At 42.7% G+C, this 12,549-nt stretch overlaps 2 protein-coding genes across 2 annotated transcripts, besides 5 other annotated features; both read left to right on the top strand.

The window, feature by feature from the left end:
* The first annotated feature begins 639 nt into the window (after positions 1 to 639).
* On the top strand, positions 640 to 2,743 carry PVX_094420 (hypothetical protein, conserved). The gene has a single exon (XM_001614302.1). It carries the CDS (start codon positions 1,370 to 1,372, stop codon positions 1,979 to 1,981), a length of 612 nt encoding a protein of 203 aa, XP_001614352.1. The 5' UTR covers positions 640 to 1,369; the 3' UTR covers positions 1,982 to 2,743.
* Positions 744 to 807: a microsatellite.
* Positions 1,651 to 1,680: a microsatellite.
* Positions 1,739 to 1,764: a microsatellite.
* Positions 2,744 to 4,992: 2,249 nt separating the features above from the next.
* Positions 4,993 to 5,059: a microsatellite.
* Positions 5,060 to 5,673: 614 nt separating this feature from the next.
* Positions 5,674 to 5,700: a microsatellite.
* Positions 5,701 to 6,845: 1,145 nt separating this feature from the next.
* Positions 6,846 to 9,900, top strand: PVX_094415 (hypothetical protein, conserved; the record flags this gene model as incomplete). The annotated part of the gene is made up of 2 exons (XM_001614301.1): positions 6,846 to 7,317; positions 7,567 to 9,900. The coding sequence occupies 2 exons, from the start codon at positions 6,846 to 6,848 to the stop codon at positions 9,429 to 9,431; spliced, it is 2,337 nt and encodes a 778-aa protein (XP_001614351.1). The 3' UTR covers positions 9,432 to 9,900.
* Positions 9,901 to 12,549: the final 2,649 nt, after the last annotated feature.

Below are 12,549 nucleotides of genomic sequence, written 5' to 3'. Positions count from 1 at the left end.
TAACCGTTCATACTATTTCGCAAAATGGTTAAAAAAAAAAAAAAAAAATAGCCATTTTGTGTGCAAAGGTGCAGTGCCAACGCGGGCATACTCAGGGGTATGTAAACAAATGCGCGACGCGGAAAAGTGTGTTTCAGGTAAAATTACCGTTTATTTAAATGCGTTTGAGTTCTGCTTGTGATATGCTTGCCATATTTTTGTGGTATATGCCCAGTTTGGCTTGGTCAGCTCGGGCGCGCACATGGAACAAGCAGCAGGAATAAAATGACATGCGGGATGCTTCCCCTTTGAAAAGCGGACTGTATTCCGCTAGCAGAAGGCTGCTCTCAAACCTGTTGGCGGTACCTTCTGAGCGCTCGCTCATATCCCCTCATTTTAAAAATTTCCCCAACGAAATGCATATACATACCAACGCGAGGTAAACTGCGAAGAAGTTGCCCTTTTGCAGTATCGAGAAAGTTTAAAAAAAGAAAAGAAAACCCTTACACACGATAAAAATCAAATTGATTAACCTTATCAGGGAATGTTTTATTTGGCCACTTAGCCCGAGGCAAAAATATTTTTGTGCCGTTCAGGTGGAACTCGGTGCGTGTACATATGTGTACAGAAAAAAAAAAAAAAAAAATTATGAGCGAATTTACGTAAAAATTAAGCAAAACTGCGGAATGGTCAATTGGGAAAACCCCCCACTTCGCTTTCCCCCGTTTGGCAAAATTGCCACAATTCTGCGAATGGCTGTTTCGCCATTCCCGAGACGCACGAACGGATGAACGGATGAAGTACAAACGTATGAACATATGAAGTACGAACGGATGAACGTATGAATGTTTGCATTTGACCATTCCGCGCACGAAAAGGAAATTTACCCTTATTTTTGCCTGTAGCACTGCGAAACGCGCAAACGTGCTTTTTTCGATGAATTGGGATTCATCGTGCGCGCAAAGTGATCAAGCGGAAATGTTATGCGCATAGGCATCATTTATGTGGCGTATGCCGCCTATGCGCGCGCACGAGGTGGTTTGCATGCTCTGAACTTATATGCCTACATATGCATACCATACGCAGCGCGCAAGTGCATGCGGCAAAATTTGCCTTCCCAAAATTCCGCTTTGTCGAATTGATTTTTTAACATTTTGCTCGTTCGTTGGAAGGGAACAAATTCGTTGAAAGTTTTAAAAACAGCAGGGGGAGAGGGAACAAACGAAAGCGACGAAAAGGGAGAAAAGTAAGGAATGTTCCAATAGGAGAAGCAGAAAAGTGACAATAGTACAAACTGCCAAAGCACAAACGTGCTAAAAGGGAGTTATGCAAAATCGCGAACTGCGCGCTTTTCACGCAAACTTTTTTTTTCCCCTCCGCAAAAAGAAACATGTCGACCGTTGAGGAGTTGAAGTTCATTTGGAATTTTTTATTTTCGGATATAACGTCAGAAAAAAAAGGAGAAGAAATAGAAGAAGAAAAAAAATACGAAGAGAACATCATTTTGTTGAAAAAATTAATGAGAACGGAAAACATAAAGTTTGAACAAAAATATAACGCCTGCAACATTTTGGAAAAATTAAAAGAGGTGAAGGATGTTAAGTATGAAGATATTTTAAATCAATATGGAAATAATTTTTTAAATTTTTTAAAGCAATCTTTTGAAAATGTAGCGGAGGAAATTCAAATAAATGAAAAAATAAATTACAGGAGGAATGAGCTAATAAAACAGGATTTAAATAATAAGCTGCAAAATGTCAATGCTAACTACAATTTGGAGTACATTAATCTGAACAAATGCCTAGGAACGGAAGATTTTGAAAATCAGCTGAATGTAAGCTTAAAATTTAACTCCCTAAAGGATATTTTAAGCAAATTGTTAATAGAAATGAAGGAGCACGAAAATCAGTATAACAATTTAACAGAAATGGATAAATTTTTAGATGTCAAAATTTTTGAACTTGAAAATTATTTGAGTAAGGCCGGGGAGGAGAATTCGTGAAAAAAAAGTTATGGAGAAGAATGGGCCATCACAGCAGAGTCCACGGAGCACTTTCACAACACGGGAGAAGTAAAATCATTGTATAGTGGCAGTACGTGAATATGTACAGATTGGAAGAACAAGTCGGGCGGAGTTTATTTCTGTTTATGTACCTTTGCCGGTGAGAGCAGGCCACATTGAGCCCCAGTGCACGCGAAATGGTGCCAGGATGGTTAAAAGGGAAAATATCTTATCCAATATATAGCACATATGTTGAGGTTATCGAATGGATCATATAAAAAAAATTTTTTTCCTTTAAATTTCAATTTAAATTTGTTTTATTTATCATGTAAAATAAAAGGATTTATTTTGAGGAAGCAGAATTTTTCTTTTTTCTTTTTTTTTTTTTCCTCCGTCCGATTTATCTTACCATTAGCATTATTTTTTGGAAAGCTCACGTGGGGTTACTGGAAAGTAATTTGATTTGTTATTTTGTTTCTTTGTACTATTCCCGCCAGTTGGTTATGCTGTTATTATGACGCTGTTATGGTGCTGCTGTAATGCCGTTACGATGTTGTTATATTGCCATTATATTGCCATTATAATATCATTATATTGCCATTATAATACCATTATTATACCATTACAATACCATTATTATACCATTATAATACCGTCATTTCTTCTTTTTTTTGTGCTTGTTAAAGAGCTACTTAATATATAAAGCCAGTGGGGCGCGAATAATAAATCAACGAAACAGACTTCTACAACTTTTTTATGTGCAAATTTGTTTGGTTTTTTTTTGTTTTTTTTGGTAAAATTATCACATTTTCGAAAAATTAAAAAGGAACGAAAATGGTTATCATAACGAAATATAGCATTTTTTTTTTTTTTTAATTAACAATGTGAGATTTGTAAAAGTAAGCAAATATATTTGGAGGCCTACAAATGATATTTTGTTGAGAAAAACAATTTCAGTCTATATACTTATGCACACAAGAAAAGAAAGCATTTGTACGTGAGTACGTGCATACATGTGTGCGTTGCATACGTGGGGACTTCCCCGTGAAACACGTAAAAATGTGACTCTGTACATTTATGCAAATTTGAAAAATGTCAAAACGTTCAAAGAAGGATTAAAAAGCAGTAACAAAAAGGGATTATTTGGTCGTTGTTCATGAGGCATTATATATACGTATAAATATATATATATATATATATATATATATATATATATATACTTATATGTAGTACACTTTTGTGAGGAACAGCTTGTGGCTACACTATTTTATCGTACCTTTTTTAAACATATTGTTTGCTTTAAAAATGTAAAGGAAAGAAAGTTACTGGGACTTCTAACAAAGCATAGATTATATGAATATACGAGTGTGTGGCGCATTGCGCGTTTGGGAAAAGATATAACTTGAAAAGTGAACTGACGCTATTTTTTACGCTCTACTAAGAGGAAAAATAAAGTAAAACGATACAGAACGAACGTAAAGGGAAAGATAAGTGCCATTTTGTTATATGAAGCTGTGGAGAAGTGTACGCCTGTTTGTAGTTTTCATTCATTAATGAGCAGTGCCGCAAAAGGCAGTAAATGGGAAAAAAAAAAAAAAAAAAAAAAAAAATGGCTATCACACAAGTTGCTTATTCGCAATGGCTATTCCGCCAAAATGACTGTTTTGGCTTTGTTTTATTTGGGGCAGTTTTTTTTTTTTTTTTTTTGCCTGAACGGTTCAGAATTATACGCGAAGATATGCGGCGTGACGTGGAAAAGTGAAAAAGGGTAAGATAGCAAAAATGGAAAAATGGAAAATGCGCACATATATGTATATTTTACATTTCTGTCCGCACCCATGCACAGACAAATGTGCGTTCACTTAATAAATCGAAGCTAGACGTAAAATTGACACTTTTCTTTTTTGGAATAATTTGTACCTGAAATTGTTGTCGCTCATTTTACCATTCGAGCTTTACACATGTTTATCATTTGGCACTTAACCAAATGGTGCTTAAAAAGTGATATATTAAGAAAGCACGAGAGGAATTTATTTATTTTGTCACTCATTTTTGCAATGTTGAAAGAAATTTTGTTAAAATGGTTGGAGCGGAAACTGCCGCAACGATGGTAAAATATGCAACAAGCTAGTGAATTCAATTTGTTAATCTTGCAGAACTGAGCTGCCTTATGCCAAATGATGTTGTCGCTTTTTATTTTTTATCACACGTGACGAGTGTATGGAATTTCTGGATGTAGAAAAGGGCTGACGAAAAAATTCAGCACTATGGCGCCATGGCGCTATGGCGGACTTATGTACACCCCCGTATGATTGTTTGGCAGCACGGATGGGCAACAATGTGAAAGGTGTGATGGGGAGCAGCCTGTATGAATGTATACGTACGTGGGTAGCCAGGAAATGTTAACACCATTTAGAGAGAACTCACACGCCTCGATTGTTGGGGTTGTGACACGAATAGTACATTTTGCTATATAAGTTTGTATATATAGGGTTATAACCCCGTGTAGAAACAGGGGGATTTTCAGCGAAGGCCGATTAACTGAACGATTCTCTATTCACGTAGTGGGTAAAGGCCACGTGTAAGTTTAGCTATTCGAAAAAAAAGGAGAGGAAGCAATAAACGCCCTTATGAACATATTCAGTTTGCAAATATTTAGGCGGTAAACTAAAAGGCCACGTAAAAGTTGTACATATATATATTGAAAGAAACGCTTTTGGAGGGCTTGCACGCATGGGCATGAGTACACGTTGCGCCCCTTGCGCTTCACCCTATATGCATGTTTGTGTTGGAAGCTGCTCGAAGAAAAGGTAACAGTTGGCCGCTTTGCAAAGCGTTTTTAAAGAGGGCAGTCCAGCAGGGAGGTGGTAAATCAGCAGTGCTCACAAGGATATATTTATATATGTTATGTATATATATGTATGTATATGTATGCAATGCCAAAGGGATTAAAAAAAATAATCACAGGGAGGAAGGTGTAACATAATCGAAACGCAATTATATGCTGCGCCTTACGCACATATGTACATACATGACTTGCGCATACCAACGCACGTGCTGATTTTTATAAGCAAAGTGAAAATACAACGGAAGAAGAAATGTCAAGTGGTGGGTCTGTCACCCCTGTTAATGCTACATTTTGGGGGGAGTTAAAGAGTAAAGATTGTGCCATTTGTGCATGTATGCTCAATGCGTAGTTAACATATTGTGTATATGACCCTTTTGATTTTCCCGAAATGGAGTTGCCTTTCGGTCAAGTGATTAATGGGGGGGTTAAGGGGCCCACAAAAAAAAAAAAAAAAAAAAAGCGAAATGAGTCAAGGGAAAAATAAACATTCATATTATGTAGCGCATGTATGTATGTAGAAACGTGCATATGATTGCATAGCGCATTTTTGTGACCATCCGTTGGAAATAAGAAAGAAAGAAAAAAAGGGTTTTTCCTGGGAACATCGAGTTATTTGCATCCTATGTATATGCCTACCATTTGCTACCATATTAAGAGCACCAAAAAAAAAAAAAAGGTTACGTGAATAAACTACGGAACGCAGTCAGCACAAACGTTTGACATCCGGATAAGTGGGGGGGGAAGTTGCGGCGGACTAGGTGCGTCCAACGGGCTGTCACGGCGATTAATGGTAAATCAGCCGAATGGAGAAGAGCCAAATGGGCACAATAGGCACAATTGGCGCAATTGGCTAAACAAATGTTAAGCGGCAAAAAAATAACGCCGCCCCCGAAAGCATAATTCGCGTGAGTGAGAAGCTGCATAAGTTGGAACGTTCATGTAAGCTCGTCGTTCGGTATGCATTTTGCACGTCCCGAGGAATGGCGAGAGGGAACATATATATAAGCCCAAATGGTATGCAAGCAAAATGATGTATACAAGTAGAGGATAATTTCATATGCGAAATAAACTGAGCCATATGCGTGCCGCCCCTCGAAGAGCAGCTATCCTATCGCATGGGGGATTGCCATTTCTTTCCTTTTTATGGAGCACTTAATTTTTTAGCAATGTATACCAGAATGGGGAGAAGAAAAAACTGCGCAGCGAAGATTGCTTTTTTTTTTTTTTACATATCATGCATAACATTTTTCGCGTAGCATTTTTCACTTTTTCTTTCCATTTTATGCTCCCCATTTTTTGCGTCACCCTTTTGCTTCCCATTTGGAAGGAGATACGAACGGAAACAGAAGTCACGTTTTGTTTTCATTTCAGCTGCGAGTTTTGCAAGCTTCGTAGTTTTTCTATTTCCCTTCACTTTCGCGTTCGCATTGCCCTCGCTTATTTTTTTTTTTTTTCCCTACATTGTTTAGCAATTTTTTTGGCGATAACGTCAATTCGCCTTGTGGAAAAAAATAAAAATTAAAAGAAGATAAGCGAAAAAGCAAAGTAGTACGTAGTACCGTACCTTTTGTAGATTGCGGAAAAGTGAGAAAAAAAAAAAAAAAAAATCGCTGGAGGTTTCACCCATGCGTTATTTTGTTACATACGTAGCGTATTATATATGACAATTTATGCTTGGTGAAAGTAGAAGAGGATTTTTTTTTTTTTCCAACCCCTTTGGTTGTGTAGTTCCCGCGGGAGGACGAGCAAAGAGCGTTTGCCCCCTCGCGCAGTGCCCCTCCACGGTTTGCGTTATAGTGGAAAGGCACATAACCGCAGCTGCACGTAGCTGAGATAGCATATATAGTAGCAGCGTTTTTTTTTGCCCTCCCTTTGTTGCGGCAAAGCCAAACGCACGGAAGGAGCAACCGAGAGGAGCATTACCACAGAGAGATAGACACAGGGGGAAAGCGCATAATTGCAATAAACCCGAACGAGTTAACCTTTCATATGAAAGATAACAAGGAGGCGTACTACATGGACGAAGGCAGGAGGTACGCATCCAGGAGTCGCGAAAAAATGACTGCAGGAGGGAGAGACCATCACAAGAATGAGCATAACCATGGCGGTTATAGGAAGTCTTCCGTTGACAATTACAGCAAAAGAAATGAAACCTCCAATGTAGAAAGGGGTCGAAATTATTCCCGGGAGAGGAGAGATTACCACCAGCATGGACATCGTCAGCACCACCGAGAAAACGGATATGATGCCAATCGAGGAGGACACAGCCCCAGTCGCACACGTAGCCGTAGCCCACATCATCATAAGTTCCCAAGAGACAAATATCACAACAAGTCTCCCAAGAGAAACTCCTCCAAAGAGAGAACCAGAAACGCGGCGGTTTATGACGATCGAAACGGAGAGCGAAAGCGTGGTGATAAGTACAAATATGAAAAAGAACACAGCAGCAAGTGGGACACCAAGAACGGGGGCCACTACGAGCCGGAGCGTTACCCACATGAGCGTTACCCGCATGAAAGGCACCCACTGGATCGCCCCCCCCATGATCGTTATCCGCATGACCGTCCACCGTATGAGCGCCCTCCGTATGATCGCCCCCCATATGATCGCCCCTCATATGATCGCCCTCCGTATGACCGTCCACCGTTTGAGCGCCCCCCGTATGACCGCCCTCCATATGACCGCCCTCCATATGACCGCCCCCCATTTGAGCGCCCCCCACATCAGCATCACCCAGGTGGCCCACACAACAGCAATATGCACGAATACCGAGAAGGTCGCGACGAAAGAATGAACATGAGGAAATACTCCCCAGGGGGAGACCGCCAAAGATACGTGTATGAAAATGATTCGAACCGAATGAGCAACACCATAGGAATGATGAGAAGGGAACGACCAAGAGAGGTGAGGAATTATTTTTACAAAAAAGCAGACCCATGTAAAATCTTCGTAGGAAATATATCCCCCGAAGCGAGAGAAGAAGACGTAAGGAGAAAGTTTTTGAAATACGGTGACATAGTAAACATGCAGTGGAAAACGAGATTTGCATTTATAGAGTATGAGAAAACGTCCCATGCAGAGATTGCCATAAAGGAAGAAAATGGACAGTTTTTTTTTGGAGAGGAGCTAAATGTGCAACCACATCATGCGGGGAACTACTTTCACAACCGAAGTGACAATCGAAGTTTTTACCCCCCGTACGGAAGGACCTATTCCCCCAATAGGAATGAAAGCAGAGAGAAGAAGAATGCCTTACGAATTGTAGTAAAAAATATAGACGAAAAAGCTAGCTGGCAAGATCTGAAAGACTTCGGAAGGGATGTAGGGTCAGTTAATTATGCCAACATTATACAAGACGATAATAAAGAAAGGTTTGGCATCATAGAGTATTATAATTCCGAGACTGTGAAAAAGGCAGTGGAGGTATTAAACGGTCGTAAATTCAACGGGCTAGCCGTGGAGGTTATGAAATTTGTGGATTCTCCTCTCAACTTGAAATTTAAAAATCGAGGTGAGGATAGACGGGACCCTAATTTCCATCACCCCCATTCTGATGACAAGGATAGGGCGCACCACCGCGAGGGGTACGACGCGGACAGGGACGCCCACAGGAGGGAGCGTTTTCTGGAGAGGCCCCACGACAGGTATGAGAAGCACGACAGGTATGAGAGGCACGACAGGTATGAGAAGCATGACAGGTATGAGAGGCGTGACAAGCATGAGAAGCATGAGAGGCGCCAAGAGAAGGAGACGGGCAAGCCCCACGACAGGAACAAATTCGGGAGGGACGAAAAGGAGGACGGGCAGCATGACAAGGGGGACAAGGACCACCGAAGGGGAGGCGCGCACAACGATAAGAGAAGGGGCAGCTCACAAGAGAGAGAAAGAGCCAATGGAGAGGACGCTGCAAATAGGGAGGGCAGAGACGACGGTAACGATATGGACAGGCACAGTCAGCTCAGCGGCAGAGGAGGGAACAACAAGGTTAAGGAGGAAAACTTGGGAGAGGCCGATAGGTTGTCAGAAAAAAGCGGGAGTAGTAGTGGCCGAAGCGGAGGAGCGGGGAACATGGGCGGCACGAAACAAAGAAGGAATAACAAAAATGGGAGAAGCGAAAGTGCAGATCGTTTAGAAGATAATGTAGCGGACGACCAGCGAAGTTCCGTGAAAGGCAAGGATAAGGAGGATGAGTACTCTGTCGATAAGGAAAGGGAGGAGGCAATTAAGAATGATAGAGAGCTGAGCACACGAGGAGACGATGAAGAGGAAAATATGTACAAAAGCGATGAGGAGGGAAGTGTCGTCGGTTCTGCAAATGTGAGAGATAAGGCTGAGCACCATGCAGATGGCGCTTTGAAGGATGGTGAGGGAGACCGTTATGGGAGCAGAAGCAGGAGCAGAAGTGTGAGCGTGAAGGCGAAGCAGCAGTCGCATAAGAGAAACACCAAAGGCGGACGAAGGGGAAGAAAAGCGTCCGAAGATTCCTGCTCCAGGAGAGACCTGCGAGATATTTATTACGATGACAGTGCGAATAACGACAAGTGGGCCGCTTCGAAGAAGGTGTGCGTGAACAAGGCAAATTCGACTGAGAGTGGTTCGTAGGGAGTGGTCGTGGTAAATAAAACGCACATGGTAAGATGGATGCTCCTCGTGCGTTAGGACAAAACACACTTGGTAAAAGGGATACTCCTCGTGCATTAGGACATTTTTTACACAAATCAGCTTCGTGTTACTCTCATGAAATCCATCTGTGGGGGATTCGTCACCATCCCCTGCTTCTTCCCCTTCATGTCGATTCCACCCAGCAGCCCATCGACATGCGCTGCGAACAGTGAGCAATTATTTTCATCGCCTCAATGTGGGAGTTTTTTTTTCCACAAAATAATTAAATAATGTATGCATGCATTTATTTATATAATTACTTATGTGCGTGCGTGTGTACCATTTTATGGGCTCCTTTTCCTGGTCATTGTGGCCCCTTTTTTCGAAGAGGCAGTTTTTGGGAAACTGTGAAAAGGGGAGCTCCAGGTGTTCACAGCCCCAAACAGGCATGCTTACCACGTGTGCATTAATAGTGGACTTTTCCCAACGCCACACACGATAGACTTTCTATTCATCGCTCAATGGTTAATTTTTTCGAAGCGGTGAGGGCGATTTCGCCATGGGGGAGTGGTACACCTATGTAGATTGCAGCACCGATTGTGTGCGGTTTTTCGGGTGGTGCAAACAAAAGAAGCAATGTGGCAGCGTTGGCCATTACGGGAGTAGTCACGCTGCTAATTTTAGGGGAAAATGCGCTAACCATGTTGTTGTGTAGTAAGCCGCTTTTCGTGACGCCATACAATGGGGACCATGCAACGTTGCTCTGTGAACTTTCCTTTTTGCGGACATGCTATAACTTTGTAGGTTGTTGTGGAGGGGAGGGCTTCCTCCCATTCGCGTGGATGGTCATAGAACAGAACCTTTTTCGTTCAAAGCTAAAAGTGAGAACCGGTGGCTACACGCGGGAGGGGCTCACGGCGTGTAAGCGCATGTCGCATCTGTTTCACCGCTGAGGGGATTGCGCTTTGCCTTTTTTTTGCCGCTTATCTGCTCAGTCGTGTTTGACCGTGTAATGCATATGAATGGTACAGAAAAGGTGGTAACCCTGAGGGGGCTGCTTCTTACAGAACAAGGCAGCACACTGTGGCGCAGTACTTTCTGTGCATATGAACAGTGGAGCGGTGCGCGCAGTCTATGCGGGGGATAGGATGGTGGTGGTGTACAGATAACCCCTTCACAAGTTTGCTTCGTCCCGTTGGCTACCTTTCTCTGATGGGTACTCTTAATAACACATGTCAATCGCGTTTACTGCAACTTCTGGGCCACTTACCCGGGCACCCAACTTTTCCGCCGCGATGGAAACGCCCGATGAAATGCCACTTGAGGGGAGTTGGGAAGAACATAGGGCCAATGTTCGGATGCACATCGGGTGTGCGATGGAAGCTTCATTGGTGCGTGCATGTTGCAGTTGCCATCTGATACGGATCTGCACATTCGGATGGGCAACCCGCTGCGGCAAATGCTCACATGCGCATGCAAATTTGAGTTGACCTGTACATGCACGGATGGTCATTTTTTAAAAAGTCCCTCTGGGGGAAAAACATGGGAGGAATAGCATTTGACCCTTCAGCCCTCCGCTTCGTTGGCAGGAAAATAAAAGCTGTTCATATGCCACCGTAACAGCGCAAAAAAAAAAAGGGATGCTTCTTAGCCTGACAAGATTGCTCCATTGGGGTCATGGTGGCATAATGATGCAGGAACAGGTTGGCCCTGCTCGCCTACGCGTGGTAAGCAATATTATGCATGTACAACGCAGGCGGGTGGAGAAATTTGCGTTGTTCACTTGGCGCAAGAAGTGGTAAAGGCGCATATCCGCGTGGTGTAGTTGGTATGGCAAAAAAAAAAAGGCAACCGTGAAAATTGCTCATTAAAAAGGTCCGCTCAAATGTACGCTAAAAATAACGACCGAATTGGCAACCGAGTTAGCCCCAACCGGTGAGCACTTCCCCCGCGAACTGAGCGAAAGACCTTCCCCACGTCCTACATAAACATGTCGAGCAGCATAGCAACCAGCAGCATAGCATAACAAAGGAGAAACAGCGCCCCCCTCCCCCCCCCCCAAAAAAAAGGCGAGTGTTCCACCCAATTTTCTGCCAACACAAAACCAACTTTCACCTTTGCTCATGCTTTGCAGGTGAGCAGCGCGCCCCCCACCCCATGCTGAACATGTCACTTGAATGAACATACGCGAAGGTATGCCGTGTTCGCAAAACATGCCTAAAGAGAGCGAACAAGGAAAAGTGAAAAAAACACGTTGCTTTCTCTGCATGCAATATCCACTTGAAGAAAAAAAAAAAAACTGCGCTTGCACGTGATGCGGCTATATATAATAACACCATATGTTCGTTCTTTTCCTGCATTGGTATGTTTCTTCCTCTTCATTTTTTTTTCTGTTTCCATTTTGCTTTGAGCAGCATTTTTTTTTTTTTTTTTTTAACAGAGAAAACAATCGCACGAATGTCACGTGAACATGTTCGCAGTTCATATGTCAATGTAGAAACATTTCGTAATGTTATGTTTTACTCGTTTTGTTATTTTTTTAAAATAGCAGAGAGGAACACGCGTGTTTAACTGATTTACGCCTCACTTCGTTTCACTGCGTTTCGCTCCGTTTCGCTTGCTTCAATTTGCCTCACTTTGCCACAATTTGCCTCACGTTGCTGCATTTTCGCCCACACGTGAGAAACAACCAATTGCCCATACTGCGGGTTTTCCACGCCGCTCGCCGAGTTTGACACGTACATGTAATGACTCCCTCGTTCACTCCCTCCCCCGAACGTGTACGCGCCGCATATTCTGTGCATACGTTTACACTTTTTTAAATTTAAATGCGTCAACTGTATTTCCATTTGAGCGTGCTTACGCATTGCGCGCGCGTGTATGCATGTGCGTTCGTTTGTGTATGAGGTGTCTGCAGACGCGTTTGCGTGTGACACGTTTGTGCTGTACGGATTTGCGGCAAAGCGGCAAAGCGGCAAAGCGGACATAGGACATACTGCCATACTGCCATACGGCCACACTTTCACACGCTCACGCGTGCACGTACACCCCCCTGCGCTTTGCGAATAAGACCCCAGCGAGGCGACCCTCCCCCCGTGCTTCCCTCACCCTTTTTTTT

This window comes from Plasmodium vivax, chromosome 8, assembly GCF_000002415.2.
Source record: "Plasmodium vivax chromosome 8, whole genome shotgun sequence".
NCBI classification, from domain to species: domain Eukaryota; phylum Apicomplexa; class Aconoidasida; order Haemosporida; family Plasmodiidae; genus Plasmodium; species Plasmodium vivax.
The sequence above is the reverse complement of the archived record's forward strand: the minus strand, read 5'-3'. Positions and strand labels throughout refer to the sequence as shown.

Coding starts and splice junctions, on each gene's coding strand:
- PVX_094420 (XM_001614302.1), top strand. CDS start 1,370: ATGTCGACCGTTGAGGAGTTGAAGTTCATTTGGAATTTTTTATTTTCG.